This window comes from Vitis riparia, chromosome 9, assembly GCF_004353265.1.
Source record: "Vitis riparia cultivar Riparia Gloire de Montpellier isolate 1030 chromosome 9, EGFV_Vit.rip_1.0, whole genome shotgun sequence".
In the NCBI taxonomy this organism is placed as follows: domain Eukaryota; kingdom Viridiplantae; phylum Streptophyta; class Magnoliopsida; order Vitales; family Vitaceae; genus Vitis; species Vitis riparia.
The window spans coordinates 17,497,220-17,515,844 of NC_048439.1; the positions used below are offsets into that span (position 1 = coordinate 17,497,220).

The window sequence follows — 18,625 nt, forward strand, 5'->3', positions numbered from 1 at the left end:
TAATTTTACTTACAAAGACAAAAAAATATTTGTTCTTTTTCTTTTTTAGTAGCAATTAAAAAGGTCATAACCTTTGAAAATCACAACTTATCTTAACAAGAACCCATTTTTCTTTTTTAATAAATCAATCGAATAAAATAAAAAATTAGAGTATAAATTAGTATCATACCTGAAACTAATATGAAGATATAGCAACGTAAAGTAATTTATCTTTGAATAAATTAAAAGCAAAGTCTTTTCTTCTATTGCAATAGTGATGAAATTCACTTCCAAAGCTTATAATGAATCATAAAGCATACAAAAATTTACAAACAAAATTTATTGCCTTTGGACATCATTTTTTGGCATAAGTCACTCTTCTTTTGAATAGTAGCCATTTGACAATTTTGTCCACAAAATCAAAATAGGCATCACACCAAGATCTTCTTATTGCCAAAACAAAATATGGAACTAAAATGCCCACTGCAAATCCCAAGCCAATGCTCAAGTAAAACCATTGATCAATATAGCCACCATCAATTTTGTCCTCAAGAACACTTTGCCTTTTATCTAGATCTTCATCCTGACATTTTGTGACTAGTGGAGTTCCACAAAGATTCGGGTTTCCAATAAAGGCCAACTCTGTGAAAGTTGTCATTTGCCCTGTAAAGGGGATCTTACCAGAGAAATTATTATTTGATAGATTCAAATAACCCAAGAATGTTAACGAGGGCATGCTTGAAGGAATGGTGCCAGAAAGCTTATTGCTTGATAGATCAAGAGAGGACAATTGACATAACATTGAAATGCTTCCAGGAATTTGACCAATGATGTGATTCATGGACAAGTTTAGAAACACTAAACCAGACAATTTTGTTATTCCCTCAGGAAACTCTCCACTTAAATTATTGTCGGATAGATCGATGCTAACAACAAGAGAAAGAGTCCTGGTGTATTCAAGACTTTGGCCTTTTGTAATCACAATCAATCTTTCATCATACCGAGAGACAGTCCCATTGTGATCCAAAGAATTCATATCCATGTTATGCTCCTGAGCCATGGCTTTAAGCTCCACCAAAGTGACTGGAATTTTACCAATCAAATTGTTTTGTGCAAGGTCTAAGACATGTAGGGAGCTTAAATTTGAAAGTCGGTCGGGAAGTCTTCCAAAAAATGCATTCGACCTCAAGTTGAGTATTACAAGATTTATGAAAGCAGTTCCAATCCATGATGGAACCTTACCCGATAATTCGTTATAACTGAGATCAAGGAGTTCCAAACTTGATAAATTTTGGAAAGATGAGGGAAGCTCTCTTGAAAGCTTGTTGTCGTTCAGGTGTAGTGATTGGAGCAATTGTAACCGACCTAATGACTTTGGTATCATCCCAGACAAATTGTTATTTCCAAGGTCTAAAACAATTAGGGCAGAGCAATTATTTATGGTAGAAGGAATGCTTCCAGTCAAATTCCTTGAAAAATCAATGACATGAAGATAGGGGAGGTGTCCTATGGAATCCGGGATGGTCCCTGTTATTTGATTACTCGAAAGAGAAAGGAAAAACAAATTGGGCATGGATTCACCTATGTTTGATGGGATGGGCCCTGTTATTTGATTATGAGAAAGAAGAAAGTATCTCAAGTCTAACAAGGATTCATCTCTGCTAAGTGGGATAGGGCCAGAAAATTTATTATGGGAGAGATCTAGAAATTCGACCCCTTTGATTGAATAAGGAATAGGTCCTTCAAAGAGGTTGGAACTGAAATCGATCTGTGAGAGAAAAGGAGAAGAAAAATTCAATGAATTTGGTAACTGACCTTGTAACTGATTGTGAGAAAGATTTAAGCCCCGCAGATTAAAAGAAATATTCCAAAACCAATTTGGAATACGACTTGAAATGCTAGCATTTGAGAAATCAAGATACTGGAGGTTCTTCTAAGATTGAAGCCAAATCGGAAATGAAGGACCCAAGTGGCATGAACCCATATAAAGAAGTTTCACCTGGAAAGGAGGAACCCAATTGGGACTAACATTCAAAAAGAAAGAATTGGAGTCCATGTATAGATACTCCAACTTACTTAGCTTCCAAAAATGTTGTTCAGAAAGACTTCCACTCAATTGATTGGAATCAACATCCAAGACTTGCAATTCTGAAAGCTGTCCAATACTATCTGGGAGACTTCCACTCAAATCATTGTAAGAAACATCCAATTGTTGCAATAGAGAAAGTTGTCCAATACTATTTGGGAGACTTCCATTCAGCTCATTCATTCTAAGGGACAGGGACTCCAGGTGTTGCAATGTCCATAAAGAAGCAGGGATGGGACCTTCAAGTTTGTTGATTGATAAATGGAGGCTCCTAAGATTTTTAAGCTCACCCAACCAATTTGGCAATTTTCCCATCAATTGATTGTCATACAAGTATAACTCCGTCAAATTAGGCAAAGGACTTTTAGAACTGCAGGTTTCAATTCCCTTGATAATCTTAGGTAAACTTCCATTCAAGTAATTAAAACTCAAATCCAGATATTTTAAGTTGCAAAAGTTTCCAAAGGAGCTTGGAATTGGACCTGTAATGAGCAAGATTAAAAAATATGTATTAATTAAAATTATGTAATAAACAAATAATAAAAATAGTAAATAACAAAATAAATTAATTCATGAACAATTAATTTAAAGAAAAAGTAAGAAAAATTATTATTATTCATGAATTGGTACTTTTTTTTTAATCTTTTCTGATAACCATAAAATAAAATAATTTATTTCAATGTTATAAGAATAGTAGGATTAATCATTGATATTAATTGTTCCTTTAAAAATAAACTAAATTTTTTTGAACAAAGTCATAGTTCAATGAGAGAAGATAGAAAATCAAAATATAAACCAAAGGATTAAGAAATCAAGTTATCAAAAGATAAATTTTTATTTTAGCGTTGAAAATAAAGCAAGAGAAAACTAGGAATTCAACCTAGTTTAATATCTTGAAACAACAACACTATAAGAAACTAGCAAAATTAAATAAAAAGTGAGAAACTTATAGTAAAATGACAAAGCAACATGGTTTATAGTCTAACTAAAATATACAAAGGATATGCAATGAAATGAAACATCTAAATTAATTGAGGAGTGAGGATGTCCTTAAATCAAATTGTCACTCAAATCTAAATATTTTAGAGACTTCAATTTTATCAATAAAGGTTTGATCTAATTAATTAAGTTTACAAGACACAAAACTCATATGGCAACAATTACTTCCCCTTTAGGATAGAGGTTAATATTAACTTCTTGATTTGGATTTTAGTCAATTCTCTTAATGATGAAAAAAAAAAAAAGCTAAGGTTGTGTTTGGAACTTCTAATGTTTTATTTCTAAAGATAGAAATTCATAGAAACCCTAATATAAATAGTAAAACTTTACCATAAAAAGTAATGATATTTAAAAATTGTTTTAAAAACCATGAATATTAGAAAAAAATTTACTATCTTAAATTTTTTAAATTTCAATAACAGTATTTAAGAACATGAAATCATGAACTAGGAAAATGGTCCAAAGGATGCCATGAATTAGAATATAACTTCGGCCCAAGATAGGAAAATGTAGTTGCCATGATGTGGTGTCTATATATTTTTATATATACAATTCGAGAGCCATGGTTAAGGGTTCATGATTTGGATCCAATTCATTTCCACTTTGGTCAAGCTGGGAAATTTATACTCTAGATGTATACTCTAGGTTCCCAACAGGTTTTACCGCCTGTAGTTTAGACAGCCATTCATCCTTGAAGATGCTTCCCGACACAAATAACAAATCATGCTGTTAAAATTATGCAATCAGCCTAGATGGATAAGAATGAGAAAATTCAGAAATGACAAATACAATAAGGAATGTGGTCGAAATTACCCAATCAAGACGATAGATGCATTCCTCTTTTGGCCTATAAGTAGTGTTGCTTCTTCCACTGACAATTTCCAAGGCAACAATTCCAAAACTGTAAACATCTGCTTCTTCCACTGCAAAATGCGAGTTTGATTTTACACAAATTTTCCATTTGGAATGAAGGATAAACACTGGAGATCAAAAGCAAAAACTTCTAGGATGTGGTTTCCAAAGTGATATCAGTTGAATGGGCAATCATAGACGAGAAGAAAAACAAGTCGAATGCCTTGATGGTATTTTTCACAAAAGTTTAGGGAGCTCAAGTGCCTACTGCAGGAAATTCCTAGTTTTTATTCCACTGAAGGCATAAATGCATAAATGCCATGTTCAAGCATCAATCATTCCAATACTTTCTTATTTTCATAAGTACTCAGCAGATCAGGACCATCAAGTCCAGAACTACATTCTACTCTCATTGCTCTCAAAACAAATTAGCTCAAACTAATTATAAAAAAAATGATATTTAATTCAATGAAGCAATTCAAAATTAACACTTGTGCATCCTTATGAAAAACAAGTTGTTTTACACAAGAAAGGGGCAGAATCTGTGATGGGAGCACAAATCAAGGGACCTAAAAGAGTTCCTAGTTTGTGTTGATCGAGCCACCACATAAAAGTTCATATTTGCTTAGGTTGACGATGATGGCAAGCTTTTAGATTTTGATTGCATCAGAGAATTTGGATGGAGGCAAAGATGCTACATGGTTATTCTTGAATGACCCTTTACTATTCTGCGAGCAATGACTCTCTACCCACCCTTGGTTGCCTTGCTGCTCATTTGTTGAAAAGGAACACATAAGTAAAATCTACACATTTCTACTTTTTAACTTTCCATTCTCTTATATGCGTGAAATCTAAGATAATCAGAAACACGTCACAAAAAGAGGGCCTGAAAACAGATCCTTAGTCCAAAAAGGAGGAGGACCATGTTGAACAATATCTAGCCTGTTAATGCAAGATATTGTAGCATAACACAATTGAGATTGAGTGAAACAAATTTTTCATGGTAGTTCCTAGAATCATAAGTATGAAGTATGAAATGCCATGAGGGATTCATCACAAAATATACTTCAAATCAATTTGCATACTCTCTAATGGTAGCATGTTATCCTCTAGTTCATTATTTTCATTAATTGACACAGAATCAATAGAAATAGAATCAGATTTAACTTGAAACCCTAAAACAGTGCTGACCTCAAATTACTGGTTGTTTGGATCAACAGACTTGAGCATGAGGTCATTATGTCCAGACTTTGAATCCTCCTCCGGCTAGGGCTTCGAAGCCCCACTCTCCTTCTAGGTTTCATTGTTTTGCTCCTCTTGCCCACTTTGTGCTATTTCAGATACCACATTCTCACTAACCATAGTGCTAGTTTCGACAAAAATTACATTTCTTGAATAAAATTTCATTTAAAGAATAATAAATTCTATTAATCACGCAAAGTAAAAAATGAGATAGGTGCACTACTTGAACCTGCTAAGACATCAAATTTTCTATTATACTCTAGATGTATACTCTGGGTTCCCAACAGGTTTTACAGCCTGTAGTTTAGACAGCCATTCATCCTTGAAGATGCTTCCCGACACAATAACAAATCATGCTGTTAAAATTATGCAATCAGCCTAGATGGATAAGAATGAGAAAATTCATAAATGATAAATACAAGAAAGAATGTTGTCAAAATTACCCAATCAAGACGATAGATGCATTCCTCTTTTGGCCTATAAGTAATGTTGCTTCTTCCATTGACAATTTCCAAGGCAACAATTCCAAAACTGTAAACATTTGCTTCTTCCACTGCAAAATGCGAGTTTGATTTTACACAAATTTTCCATTTGAAATGAAGAATAAACACTGGAGATCAAAAGCAAAAACTTCTAGGATGTGGTTTCCAAAGTGAAATCAGTTGAATGGGCAATCATAGACGAGAAGAAAAACAAGTTGAATGCCTTGATGGTATTTTTCACAAAAGTTTAGGGAGCTCAAGTGCCTATTGCAGGAAATTCCTAGTTTTAGTCCTAATGGACATTAACCTAACCCAATTTATCAAGTCCAGGAATCACAAAGAGAGTTGCTGCCTAAAACCATTTGGAAAATTAAAGGCATAAATGCCATTTTCAAGCATCAGTCATTCCAATGCTTTCTTATTTTCATAAGTACTCAGCAGATCAGGACCATCAAATCCAGAACTACATTCTACTCTCATTGCTCTCAAAATAGATTAGCTCAAACTAATTATAAAAAAAAATTGATATTTAATTCAATGAAGCAATTCAAAATTAACACTTGCACATCCTTATGAATAACAAGTTGTTTTACACATGAAAGGGGCAGAATCTGTGAAGGGAGCACAAATCAAGGGACCTAAAAGTGTTCCTAGTTTGTGTTGACTGAGCCACCACATAAAAGTTCATATTTGCTTAGGTTGACGATGATGGCAAGCTTTTAGATTTTGATTGCATCAGAGAACTTGGATGGAGGCAAAGATGCTACATGGTTATTCTTGAATGACCCTTTGCTATTCTGCGAGCAATGACTCTCTGCCCACCCTTGGTTGCCTTGCTGCTCATTTGTTAAAAAGGAAAACATAAGTAAAACCTACACATTTCTACTTTTTAACTTTCCATTCTCTTATATGCATGAAATCTAAGACAATCAGAAACACATCACAAAAAGAGGGCCTGAAAACAGATCCTTGGTCCAAAAAGGAGGAGGACCATGCTGAACAATATCTAGCCCGTTAATGAAAGATATTGCAACATAACACGAATGAGATTGAGTGAAACAAATTTTTCATGGTAATTCCCAAAATCATAAGAAGAATGAAGTATGAAATGCCCTGAGAGATTCATCACAAAATATACTTCAAATCAATTTGCATACTCTCTAATAGTAGCATGTTATCCTCTAGTTCATTATTTTCATTAATTGACACAGAATCAGTAGAAATAGAATCAGATTTTACTTGAAACCCTAAAACAGGGCTGACCTCAAATTCTTGGTTGTTTGGATCAACAGACTTGAGCATGAGGTCATTATGTCTAGACTTTGAATCCTCCTCCGGCTAGGGCTGTGAAGCCCCACTCTCCTCCTAGGTTTCATTGTTTTGCTCCTCTTGCCCACTTTGTGCAATTTCAGATACCACATTCTCACGAACCATAGTGCTAGTTTCGACAAAAATTACATTTCCTGAATAAAATTTCATTTAAAGAATAATAAATTCTATTTAACCTGCTAAGACATCAAATTTTCTATTATAAGCACTTGACATTAGTTGAGAGGGAATTTTCATTTTCAGAAAACCAGAAGAAAATACGACACACAATCATGAAAATTTCTCCCCCTATCAATTTCCTCTCGGTTTTCTCTACAACCAAACAAAGGGTAAGGGTTTTTGAAAATTTCCTCTTCCAGATTCTTCTTCGAATCATCAACACCGTCCATTTCTATAAATTTCAGTCAAATATACAGATAATATTAGACGCTTACATGCTGATAGAGAGAGAAAGTAGAAAGTGTAAAATTTTAAAATCCATCAACACTGCTAGAAACTTCCAAGCAAATCAACAGTAACAGTGGTGACAAAATTGAATTTTTATACTAATACAAGTGCTAGGACTAGGCGGCTTCAATATCACCCTACAAAAATTCAAAATTCAAATTGAATTTTCTTTCATTTTCCTAAACCTTCACGGCAACCAAACGCGAGTCGGGGCTAAACATCTCCACACCACACCCTAAAAACTCCAAACATCGAGAATATGAGACAATCGACAATGAAAACTCTAAATATCCAAAGAGAAAAAACAGAGAATTGAAGAGAGAGTTAGAGACCTAGATAGGTTGATTGACTTGAGAGAGGTGATCAGAGGAGAGGTGAGGCAAGAGGCCAAGCAGTGTGGAGAGAGCCATCTCCGAGTGCTTAGGATGAATCCGTCGCATCAGTCCCAAAGCCGCCCCCATTTTATTCAAAAAATGGATTCGGTTAAGCTCTGGAACCACCACCACCACCACCACCACCACCACCACCATCACTACACCACCGTCGCCTCGGTACTCAGATGCAGACTATAATTAAATTTTCGAAGACGGTGACTATATTTTCTCAATTTTCTTATTAGGTAAATAAATTTAGAATTAAGTGAGAAATAATTACTGTTTTAAATTATTTAATGAATCTCCTAATTTTTAAGAATTAGAATTCAAAATAATGATTAATAAAATAACTTAAAATGTTTTGTTGGTGATTGAGTACTAAATATTTGCATGTAGTGAAAAAACTAATTTATTTATATCTTAAAGAATAAACTTTACATATTTTAGAATTCATTTAAAATAGAATAGTATTAACAGTTATTAATTTATAATAAAATAAATCAACTACACTTTTATAAGGATACTAATATCTACATTTTTGTAATATTTATAAAAATAGAATTTATGATTTTACTGTAATATTATTATTCATATTTTATTAAAATTATTATTATTTGTAATTATAAGACTTTAATTAACATTAGTTTGTATTATATAATTGAATTAAAAAATAAAAATTAAAAAATATTTTTCAAAGCAACTTATTTCAACAAGATTTTTATTTTCAATTTTTTTTTAAATAAAGGGGATTAAAATACCTTTCGTTAAGGATTAATTGAAATCCCACTAAATTTATCATAAACAAATATTATTCATTTATTTTTTATTTATTTTTTATAATTTAATATTTATTTTAAAGTAGATAAAAAAATTTTGTGAATTTTTAAAACATTATAATTCATAGTTAAAAATTTTCAAATATTAATATTCATTTTTAATTAAAAATTATAGTTCAAATGTTTGTCTAAAAATGACCAATTTCACAAACTTTTAGTAAAATATAAAAAATAGATAAAAATATTTAAATGATTTTTCAAATTAGATAAAGATAAAAGTTAAAAGAAAAAAAAAGCAACAAGAAAATATCTATTGAAAAAAAAAAAGACTGGATGTGTTTATAAACTACATAGAACTAATATTTTTTTTAATGTTATTGTCAAATAATTTAAGTTTTTGCGGTTCATTTGTTTTGTATCATTGTTTTAATCTTTTATCTAATATTATTCTTGGCAAAATGAATTTATATTAAAAGAACTAGTTGATGAGAATTTACAACATTTATAATTTATATTACCAACTTTCAATATTAATATCTAAATTTTATAAATTTTACTAAAATAAAAAAATTAATAATATGTATGAAATTATTTATTGAAACAATTATTATTCATTTATTTTGTATTTATTTGTTATAAGTTAATATTTGTTTTCAAGTAGATGAATTTTTTTGTGAATTTTTAAAATATTATAGTTCATAGTTAAAGATTTTGAAATATTAATATTAATATTTGTTCAAATGTTTATCTAATAAATAACAATTAGTGAAAGAATTTTTTTTTTTTTTAAAAAAAATAAATGTATTTGACAAGATAGATGAGTTTGTAATTAGAAAATATAAAAGTAAAAAAAATAAAAATAAATAGAGTAAGTTTATAAAGTAGAAAATATTTTTTAAAAAAAAACTACATATTAAAATGGATGTGTTAGAGTAGATAGAAATGATATTCTTTAATGTTAGTGTTTGTGGGTACTTGGGATGAATTATTCTCGATATTGAGGTTAAAAATCAATAGCATGACATTGCCACATGATTTAAGTTGGTGCAGTTCATTTGTAATTTTTAAAAATTACAAAAATGTTAGGGCTTTCATCAAGTCTTCCATTATTATTATTATTTTTTAAATGAAGTAGTGTTAAAACAATTTATTTTCAAAACTAATGTTTAAAAAAAATAGATTAAATTCAGTAAAAATTACTTTAACTTATTACGATTCATTTATTTTATTATTATTTTTGTTATTATTATTATATTTATTTATTTATTTTAAAATTTCCATCTTTAAACAATTTTTCAAAATTCCGATTTTTGAATTTAATTTCCAATTTAAAAATTTCCAATATCCAAGTTCATTTATTTAATTATTATTTTTGCTATTATTATTATTCCATTTATTTATTTATTTATTTATTTTAAAATTCCGTCCTTAAACAATTTTTCAAAATTCCGAATTTAATTTATAATTTAAAAAATTCTCATATTCACGTTCATTTATTTAATTATTATTTTTGCTATCATTATTATTCTATTTATTTATTTATTTATTTATTTTAAAAGTAACATGCTGATTTTTAACACTATTAAACATGCTGATTTTCCAATTTAGTTATTTTACTTTAACTTATTATTAGGAAGCTAATTCGGTAAAAGTAACATGCTGATTTTTCTTTACCTTTTAATGTTTAATAGAAATAAAATATTATAAAAACAAACAATCTAATACTTAACACTATTAAACATTAAAGTTCTATTTAGAATTAAGTAAAAAGACAAACACCACCTAAGATTATACCAAAAACTTTTTTCTTTGATTAATTCAACACTTAGAATATACAACTCTTAATTTTCAGCACTACAGTTTTTCAACACTTAATTTTAAGTTTTATCAAACACCACCTATGTACATTTAATCTGGAGAACATATTGCATTAATGATTAAATTATTAATTTCTTTGAGTGTATGTATCAGCAACATCTTAAAGTGATAGCATAATTTTTAACTTTAAACAATCAATAATTTAATAGGTAGTAATAATAGAGACAATGATCATATAAATCTATCATTGTGGTATTTCCACCAAGTTTGAATTTAATATCCATACTTGTGCATGTGGACATATAAAATGATCATGGGAAGGGGTGGGTTTGTAATTCAAGGAATAAAAATGTAACACAAAAAGTAGATGACTACATAGTATTTAAATTACAGAATAATTCATGAGAAACAATGTATAATGATAGTAGGCTTGGGTAAAGCATTGATGAGTTGCTTCAATTTAACTTTCATAGAGTATTGAAATGTAATAAATCTTCATTAGTGTAATGAAGATTAATTGTAAAGTTTTTGGAAAATCTTATGAGACCTAGTTTATTCTATGGGTCCCAATTGTTGCATTTGAGTTATTGATCATTTTTCTACATTATGATTTAAATTATGAAATAGAAAAATAATGGTGCACGATATGGAGTTAGGCTATGACTCATTCATTAGTGAAAAAATTGTAATTTTGCCAAACCTAGTTTACATAAGCAAATCTATGCCATAGGTTAAAGACACAATCTCTAGGTGGAAGCCTAGGAGCCACGATCCCTCTCTCTCTCTCTCTTGTTTGATTGTCATTTGGTAGTTTGAAAATTTTAAATTAGAATTTTCTTCTAATACTTTTTAATCACAAGTTTTTAGGGGGCTATTATTAATTTTACTTACAATGGGAAAAAATATTTGTTGTTTTTCTTTTTCAGTAGTGGTTAAAAAGGTTATAACATTTGAAAATCACAATTTATCTTAACAAGAACCCATTTTTTTATTATAATAAATCAATAGAATAAAAGTAAAAATTAGAGTTTAAATTAGTACATACCTGAAACTAATATGAAGATATAATAACATAAAGTAATTATCATTGAATAGATTAAAAGCAAAGCCATTTCTTCTATTACAATAGTGATGGAATTCACTTCCAAAGCTTATAGTAAATCATAAAGCATATGAAGATCTACAAACAAAATTTATTGCCTTCGAGCATGATTTTTGGCATAAGTCACTCTTCTTTTGAACAGTAGCCACTTGACAATTTTGTCCACAAAATCAAAATAGGCATCACACCAAGATCTTCTTATTGCCAAAACAAAATAAGGAACTAAAATGCCCACCGCAAATCCCAAGCCAATGCTTAAGTAAAACCACTGATCAATATAGCCACCATCAATTTTGTCCTCAAGAACAGTTTGCCTTTTATCTAGATCTTCATCCTGACATTTTGTGACTAGTGGAGTTCCACAAAGATTCGGGTTTCCAGTAAAGGCCAACTCTGTGAAAGTTGTCATTTGCCCTGTAAAGGGGATCTTACCAGAGAAATTATTATTTGATAGATTCAAATAACCCAAGAATGTTAACGAGGACATGCTTGAAGGAATGGTGCCAGAAAGCTTGTTGCTTGATAGATCAAGAGAGGACAACTGACGCAACATTGAAATGCTTCCAGGAATTTGGCCAATGATGTGATTCATGGACAAGTTTAGAAACACCAAACCAGACAATTTTGTTATTCCCTCGGGAAACTCTCCACTTAAATTATTGTCAGATAGATCGATGCTAACAACAAGAGAAAGAGTCCTGGTGTATTCAAGACTTTGGCCTTTTGTACTCACAATCAATCTTTCATCATACCAAGAGACAGTCCCATTACGATGAAAAGAATACATATCCATGTTATGCTCCTGAGCCATGGCTTTAAGCTCCACTAAAGTGACTGGAATTTTACCAGTCAAATTGTTCTGTGCAAGGTCTAAGACATGTAGGGAGCTTAAATTTGAAAGTCGGTCGGGAAGTCTTCCAAAAAATGCATTCGACCTCAAGTTGAGTATTACAAGATTTATGAAAGCAGTTCCAATCCATGATGGAACCTTACCCGATAATTCGTTATAACTGAGATCAAGGAGTTCCAAACTTGATAAATCTTGGAAAGATGAGGGAAGCTCTCCTGAAAGCTTGTTGTCGTTCAAGTGTAGTGATTGGAGCAATTGTAACCGACCTAATGACTTTGGTATCATCCCAGACAAATTGTTATTTCCAAGGTCTAAAACAACTAGGCTAGAGCAATTATTTATGGTAGAAGGAATGCTTCCAATCAAATTATTCCTTGAAAAATCAATGACTTTAAGAGAGGTGATGTGTCCTATGGAATCCGGGATGGTCCCTGTTATTTGATTACTCGAAAGAGAAAGGAAAAACAAATTGGGCATGGATTCACCTATGTTTGATGGGATGGGCCCTGTTATTTGATTATGAGAAAGAAGAAGGTAACTCAAGTCTAACAGGGATTCACCTCTGCTAAGTGGGATAAGGCCAGAAAATTTATTATGGGAGAGATCTAGAAATTCCACCCCTTTGATTGAAAAAGGAATAGGTCCTTCAAAGAGGTTGGAACTGAAATCGATCTGTGCGAAAAAAGGAGAAGAAAAATTCAATGAATTTGGTAACTGACCTTGTAACTGATTGGGAGAAAGATTTAAGTACTGCAGATTAAAAGAAATATTCCAAAACCAATTTGGAATACGACTTGAAATGCTAGCATTTGAGAAATTAAGACTCTCGAGGTTCTTCTGAGATTGAAGCCAAACCGGAAATGAAGGACCCAAGTGGCATGAACCCATACAAAGACTTTTCACCTGGAAAGGGGGAACCCAATTGGGACTAACATTCAAACGGAAAGAATTGGAGTGCATGTATAGATACTCCAACTTACTTAGCTTCCAAAAGTGTTGTTCAGAGAGACTTCCACTCAATTGATTGGAATCAACATCCAATACTTGCAATTCTGAAAGCTGTCCAATACTATCTGGGAGACTTGCACTCAAATGATTGGAACTAACATCCAACGATTGCAATTTTGAAAGCTGTCCAATACTATCTGGGAGACTTCCACTCAAATGATTGAAACTAACATCCAACGATTGCAATTTTGAAAGCTGTCCAATACTATCTGGGAAACTTCCATTTAGCTCATTCATTCCAAGAGACAGGGACTCCAGGTGTTGCAATGTCCATAAAGAAGTAGGGATGGGACCTTCAAGGCTATTGATTGATAAATCGAGGCTCTTAAGATTTTTAAGCTCACCCAACCAATTTGGCAATGTTCCCATCAATTGATTGTTAGACAAGTATAACTCCGTCAAATTAGGCAAAGGACTTTTAGAACTGCAGGTTTCAATTCCCTTGATAATCTCAGGTAAACTTCCATTCAAGTAAGTCTCACTGAAATCCAAATATTTTAAGTTGCAAAAGTTTCCAAAAGAGCTTGGAATTGGACCTGTAATGAGCAAGATTAAAAAATATGTATTAATTAAAATTATGTAATAAACAAATAATAAAAATAGTAAATAACAAAATAAATTAATTCATGAACAATAAATTTAAAGAAAAAGTAAGAAAAATTATTAGTATTCATGAATTGGTACTTTTTTTTTATCTTTTCTGATAACCATAAAATAAAATAATTTATTTCAATGTTATAAGAATAGTAGGATTAATCATTGATATTAATTGTTCCTTTAAAAATAAACTAAATTTTTTTGAACAAAGTGATAGTTCAATGAGAGAAGATAGAAAATCAAAATATAAACCAAAGAATTAAGAAATCAAGTTATCAAAAGATAAATTTTTATTTTAGCGATGAAAATAAAGTTAGAGAAAACTAGGAATTCAACCTAGTTTAATATCTTGAAACAACAACACTACAAGAAACTAGCAAAATTAAATAAAAAGTGAGAAACTTATAATAAACTAAAATTAGTAAAATGACGAAGCAACATGGTTTATAGTCTAACTAAAATATACAAAGGATATGCAATGAAATGAAATATCTAAATTAATTGAGGAGTGAGGATGTCCTTAAATCAAATTGTCACTCAAATCTAAATATTTTAGAGACTTTAATTTTATCAATAAAGGTCTAATCTAATTAATTAAGTTTAAAAGAGACAATATATCAAAGTAAAAACTCATATGGCAACAATTGCTTCCCCTTTAGGATAGAGATTAATATTAACTTCTTGATTTGGATTTTAGTCAATTCTCTAAGGTTGTGTTTGGAACTTCCAAAGTTTTATTTCTAAAGATAGAAATTCATAGAAACTCTAATATAAATAGTAAAACTTTACCATAAAAAGTAATGATACTTAAAAATTGTTTTAAAAAACATGAAATATTAGAAAAATTTTACTATCTTAATTTTTTTAAATTTCAATAACAGTATTTAAGAACATGAAATGTCATATTATATTCACTTAATGTTCAATTTTATGGTTTCAATTACTTGTCTCAACCATGAAATGTCATATCTCAATATATAAATTACAATAATTTGACATAATAGATGAATTATGGAGAGAAAATAGAAATTGAAAATGTGCAAGAGATGATTGAAAGTTATTTGATGATAAAGATTCTTAACAAACGTAAATTGTCAAAATAGGAATATAAATTCTTTTTGGAGATATAAAGAAAGTAAATTTTTGGATTTCAATCTAACGTGGTTTTTTATTTATTAATTACAAGATTTTCAAAAATAAATGAATAGTAAATTATAATTATTTAAATTTTATAGGAACAAAAAATACCATAAGATAAACATGACAATCTAGAATAAAATTTTGATAGAATAGTTCAAAACAAAGTATACCATGAGAATAAAAATTGAAAAGTCTTTAATAGCTAAAACTAGTAAAATATTAATAATAAAAAAAAAAGTGACATTAACAAAGTACATCATATATCAATTCAACCGTAATATAAATATTCAATTTAGTGCATACTCCAATTATTATCCCCAAGAACAAAATAAATTGAAAAATGAGAGCATGTCAAAATCTTACTATAGAAATGAAAGCATTCAAAAAATAATTAATATAATAATATATGAAAATGATATTATTATTATTTAAAATAATAAATAATAAATCATTGATCAATTAATTTAAAATAAAAAAAAGGAGGTTAAGGATTAAAAAAATCATATTCCTATAAGTACAATAGACATGCACCTTTTATAATCACTCACCATTACACAAAAAAAATTGTTAAATTAATATAGATACTTCATAAGCATAAAGTGTCAAACTATATACTTTTTCTTAGATAAAAAAAACTAATTTTCCTTCTAAGAAATTTAAAATTCAAAATAATGTTTTATTAATAGGTATAAATATACTTCCACTATGAGAACAAAATATAGTGATTATTTGATAATGTATACTAATACATATTCAAGAATAGCTTATACACACAATCATCAACTATATATATATTTAATTGCACATTTACATACAAAAAAAGAAATATCAATTTTTCTATTAAGAGAACTTACCATGTAATTCGTTTCCACCCAAATTGAGAAATTCTATCTTTTTCCAACTCTTCCTCAACAATTGAGAGGTACTGCCTTCGAGATAGTTCCTAAATAGATCTAAGTGCTGCAAATTGGGTAGCTCACCAAGACCAAGTGGAATCCTCCCATGTAATTGATTGTAGCTTATATCAATGGATCCAAGGCTGCTAACATTTAGAAGCCATTCCGGAAACATGGAAATGAATTGGTTCGAGTTGATGCTTATAACAAGAAGTGAAGTAAAGTTAGCAAAGCTTGGAGATGGAATTGAGCCAGAGAGGCTACAACCATCTAGATGCAGCTCTGTTAAAATTGGAAGTTTGTTTAGCACCTCGACCCATTCACTTCCTACTGATGAGAGGTTAACATAATCCATACCAAGATACTTCAAGGAAACAAGACTAGCCATCCATTCAATATTCCCAATAGATAAATCTTCAGAAGAAAGATCAAGATACTGCAAATTAGAAAGATTTCCAAAATTTGAAGGAATTGTACCACTAAACTCAGCACCTGATAAGTTTAGATATAGTAAATTCTTCAAAGACCCAAAGAATTGAGGAATTGGCATGCCTTTGAATGAGTTGAAACTCAAATCTAGATATTTCAAAGACTTGAGTTTTGTCAATGAAGGTCTAATTTCTCCACTCAAGTTCATAGAGCTCCAGTTCTTATATACATTCTCACGAGGATAAGGGTTATGAAGATCAATGGAAATGACCATTCCTGTGTCTTTTTCACAAGTAATTCCTTGCCAGTAGCAATAATTGCTTCCTTTCCATGATGAAAGTCGGTTGTTGGGATCTTTGAGACCACTTTTGAAGTCAATAAGAGTCTCTTGTTCAGATTGAATGTTGTTGCCGATATGGGTATAACCATTACATGCAAGTTCCATTGTTATGAAATAGAGAATGGCTACAATGAAACCAAGAATTGAAATTCTCTCCATGTAAATATTCTAAGTTGAGCACCTGTAAAAATTGAATTCCAATATGTGGTCAGCATTTTCTTGAATTAAATTAAAATTTTATTTTTGACATCAAAATGAAAAACTGATAAAATTTAAAAGACAGTTGCATCAACATGACGAACTTATTTTAACCAACACATAGAAATGTTACCAGTCTAATATAATTTTAAACGATCTACTCATAGCATATGTAAATATATACTAAGAAAAGCAGTAGTAATCATCTCATAGATATTCAACCTTACTTTGATTGGCGAGAACTGAAATCACCTACAAGAGAGTTAGAAGGATTAGATAGAAAAACACATTAAAAGTAGTTTATCAATATCAGTCGAGTTCAGCCTTACCTGAAACTTCTTTCTTGTTTTCCTTGTTTTTTCAATTCAACTAAAATATATAGAAGATTGTTTAAAGTGATGACAATGATAGCCTCACTTTCTTATTTTCCTTGTTTTTTCAATCATATTAAATTCTAATTGAGTGGAAAATGACTCAGAGTTCTTACCTCCACCACAAAAACCAAGTGTCTTGATTGAAGACCTTCACTTGAAGATAAACAAGATGTGGATTGAAAGACCATGAGTTGGCACTAAGTCAAGGTCAATAAGATTAAAATAAACATTAAAATTTATCTATAGTAGATTAAACATTATATCTATCTTGCAATTTAAGTAATCACTTTTGACTTCAAAGGAAAATGATATTAGAAAATAATATGATCCAACCCAAAAACTTAATTTCTTTAAGTTCCAACTAATGAGAAACATACACATGCAATAACCTTATTACAATAGATTAGTTTCTTCCAATTTTTTTTTTTAATTTTTTATTATTCAAATATCTAATAATCTAATTTGCCTAAAATTAATCATGACAATGATTAACCATCTAAAATCAAATCATAATGTCCATTTTTTTCTTGATCATAATCCACAATAAAGAATATTTATTTTGAATGAAGTGTAGACCACATTGTAAAGTTTGTCAATTCAAATAGTCATATGGATAACAAATAACTATTTTAAAATCATATTAGAATAGTTTGTATTGTTATATGACCCATCAATTTTGTATGAAGTGTAGACCACGCTGTTTGACTATGACCGATGATAATGAAATTTTATTCTCTATGTAGTATTGATCACGTTATCAAGTCAAAAAGTTAAATCGTGCTCAAGTAAAACATCCTTTAAAATTTAAAAAATAAAAATCAAAAATCAAAAGACCTTGACTCGTTTAAAATTATGGGTTTTGAAAGTTGGAAGTAAAAATGGAGAAAGAAAAACCAAGAAAAAAAAGGCCCATATATTAGGCCTAGAAATTAGGCCCTTATAGAAAGGAAAAAGAGATTTTCGAAAAAGGAAAATTAAATAAAATAAAATTTCAAATGAGCCAAAAGTTGCCTAGAAAATGGGCCGAAATAGGGGCCAAATAATAATAATAATAATAATAACCATACATCCATATTGAAGGTGATATCTTTTGAAACATTCAAGTCCACGTGAGATAGTAATAGATAAGATGATAATAGCCTTACAACCATATTGAAGGGTGATATCTTTTGAAACATTCAAGATCTTACAATGTTGAAGTCAATGAAAAATGTTGTCCACACAAGATGATAATAGATAAGTTTAAATAATAATAATAACCTTACAACCATATTGGAGGGTGATGCTTTTTGAAACATTCAAGTCCA

General features: G+C 30.2%; 2 protein-coding genes across 10 annotated transcripts; both read right to left on the reverse strand.

The window, feature by feature from the left end:
- Positions 1-331: 331 nt before the first annotated feature.
- On the reverse strand, positions 332-7,927 carry LOC117922295 (receptor-like protein EIX2). Of its 8 annotated transcripts, XM_034840378.1 has the most exons (6): positions 7,749-7,927; positions 6,904-7,078; positions 5,602-5,711; positions 5,108-5,282; positions 3,878-3,987; positions 332-2,547 (listed from the first exon to the last, which is right to left on the reverse strand). In XM_034840378.1, the coding sequence occupies exon 6, from the start codon at positions 1,550-1,552 to the stop codon at positions 335-337; it is 1,218 nt and encodes a 405-aa protein (XP_034696269.1). In that variant the 5' UTR covers positions 1,553-2,547; positions 3,878-3,987; positions 5,108-5,282; positions 5,602-5,711; positions 6,904-7,078; positions 7,749-7,927; the 3' UTR covers positions 332-334. The 8 variants fall into 8 exon arrangements, 7 of the variants coding, with proteins under 7 accessions (XP_034696269.1, XP_034696270.1, XP_034696268.1 ...); XM_034840379.1 differs by lacking the exon at positions 6,904-7,078; XM_034840377.1 differs by lacking the exons at positions 5,602-5,711; positions 6,904-7,078 and adding an exon at positions 7,146-7,651.
- A 3,636-nt stretch (positions 7,928-11,563) lies between these two features.
- LOC117922294 (receptor-like protein EIX1) lies at positions 11,564-17,292 on the reverse strand. Of its 2 annotated transcripts, XM_034840376.1 has the most exons (4): positions 17,274-17,292; positions 17,172-17,196; positions 15,936-16,927; positions 11,564-13,880 (listed from the first exon to the last, which is right to left on the reverse strand). In XM_034840376.1, the coding sequence occupies exons 3-4, from the start codon at positions 16,903-16,905 to the stop codon at positions 11,578-11,580; spliced, it is 3,273 nt and encodes a 1,090-aa protein (XP_034696267.1). In that variant the 5' UTR covers positions 16,906-16,927; positions 17,172-17,196; positions 17,274-17,292; the 3' UTR covers positions 11,564-11,577. The 2 variants fall into 2 exon arrangements, with proteins under 2 accessions (XP_034696267.1, XP_034696266.1); XM_034840375.1 differs by lacking the exon at positions 17,274-17,292 and having other exon boundaries at positions 17,172-17,267.
- Positions 17,293-18,625: the final 1,333 nt, after the last annotated feature.

Excerpts from the sequence above, each read along its gene's own strand:
- LOC117922295 (XM_034840383.1), bottom strand. The coding sequence starts at position 1,552 with ATGCCCAATTTGTTTTTCCTTTCTCTTTCGAGTAATCAAATAACAGGG.
- LOC117922294 (XM_034840376.1), bottom strand. The coding sequence starts at position 16,905 with ATGGAGAGAATTTCAATTCTTGGTTTCATTGTAGCCATTCTCTATTTC. Across the intron at positions 13,881-15,935 it reads GGGTGGAAACGAATTACATG|GTCCAATTCCAAGCTCTTTT; the intron begins GTAAGTTCTCTT and ends TGCTCATTACAG.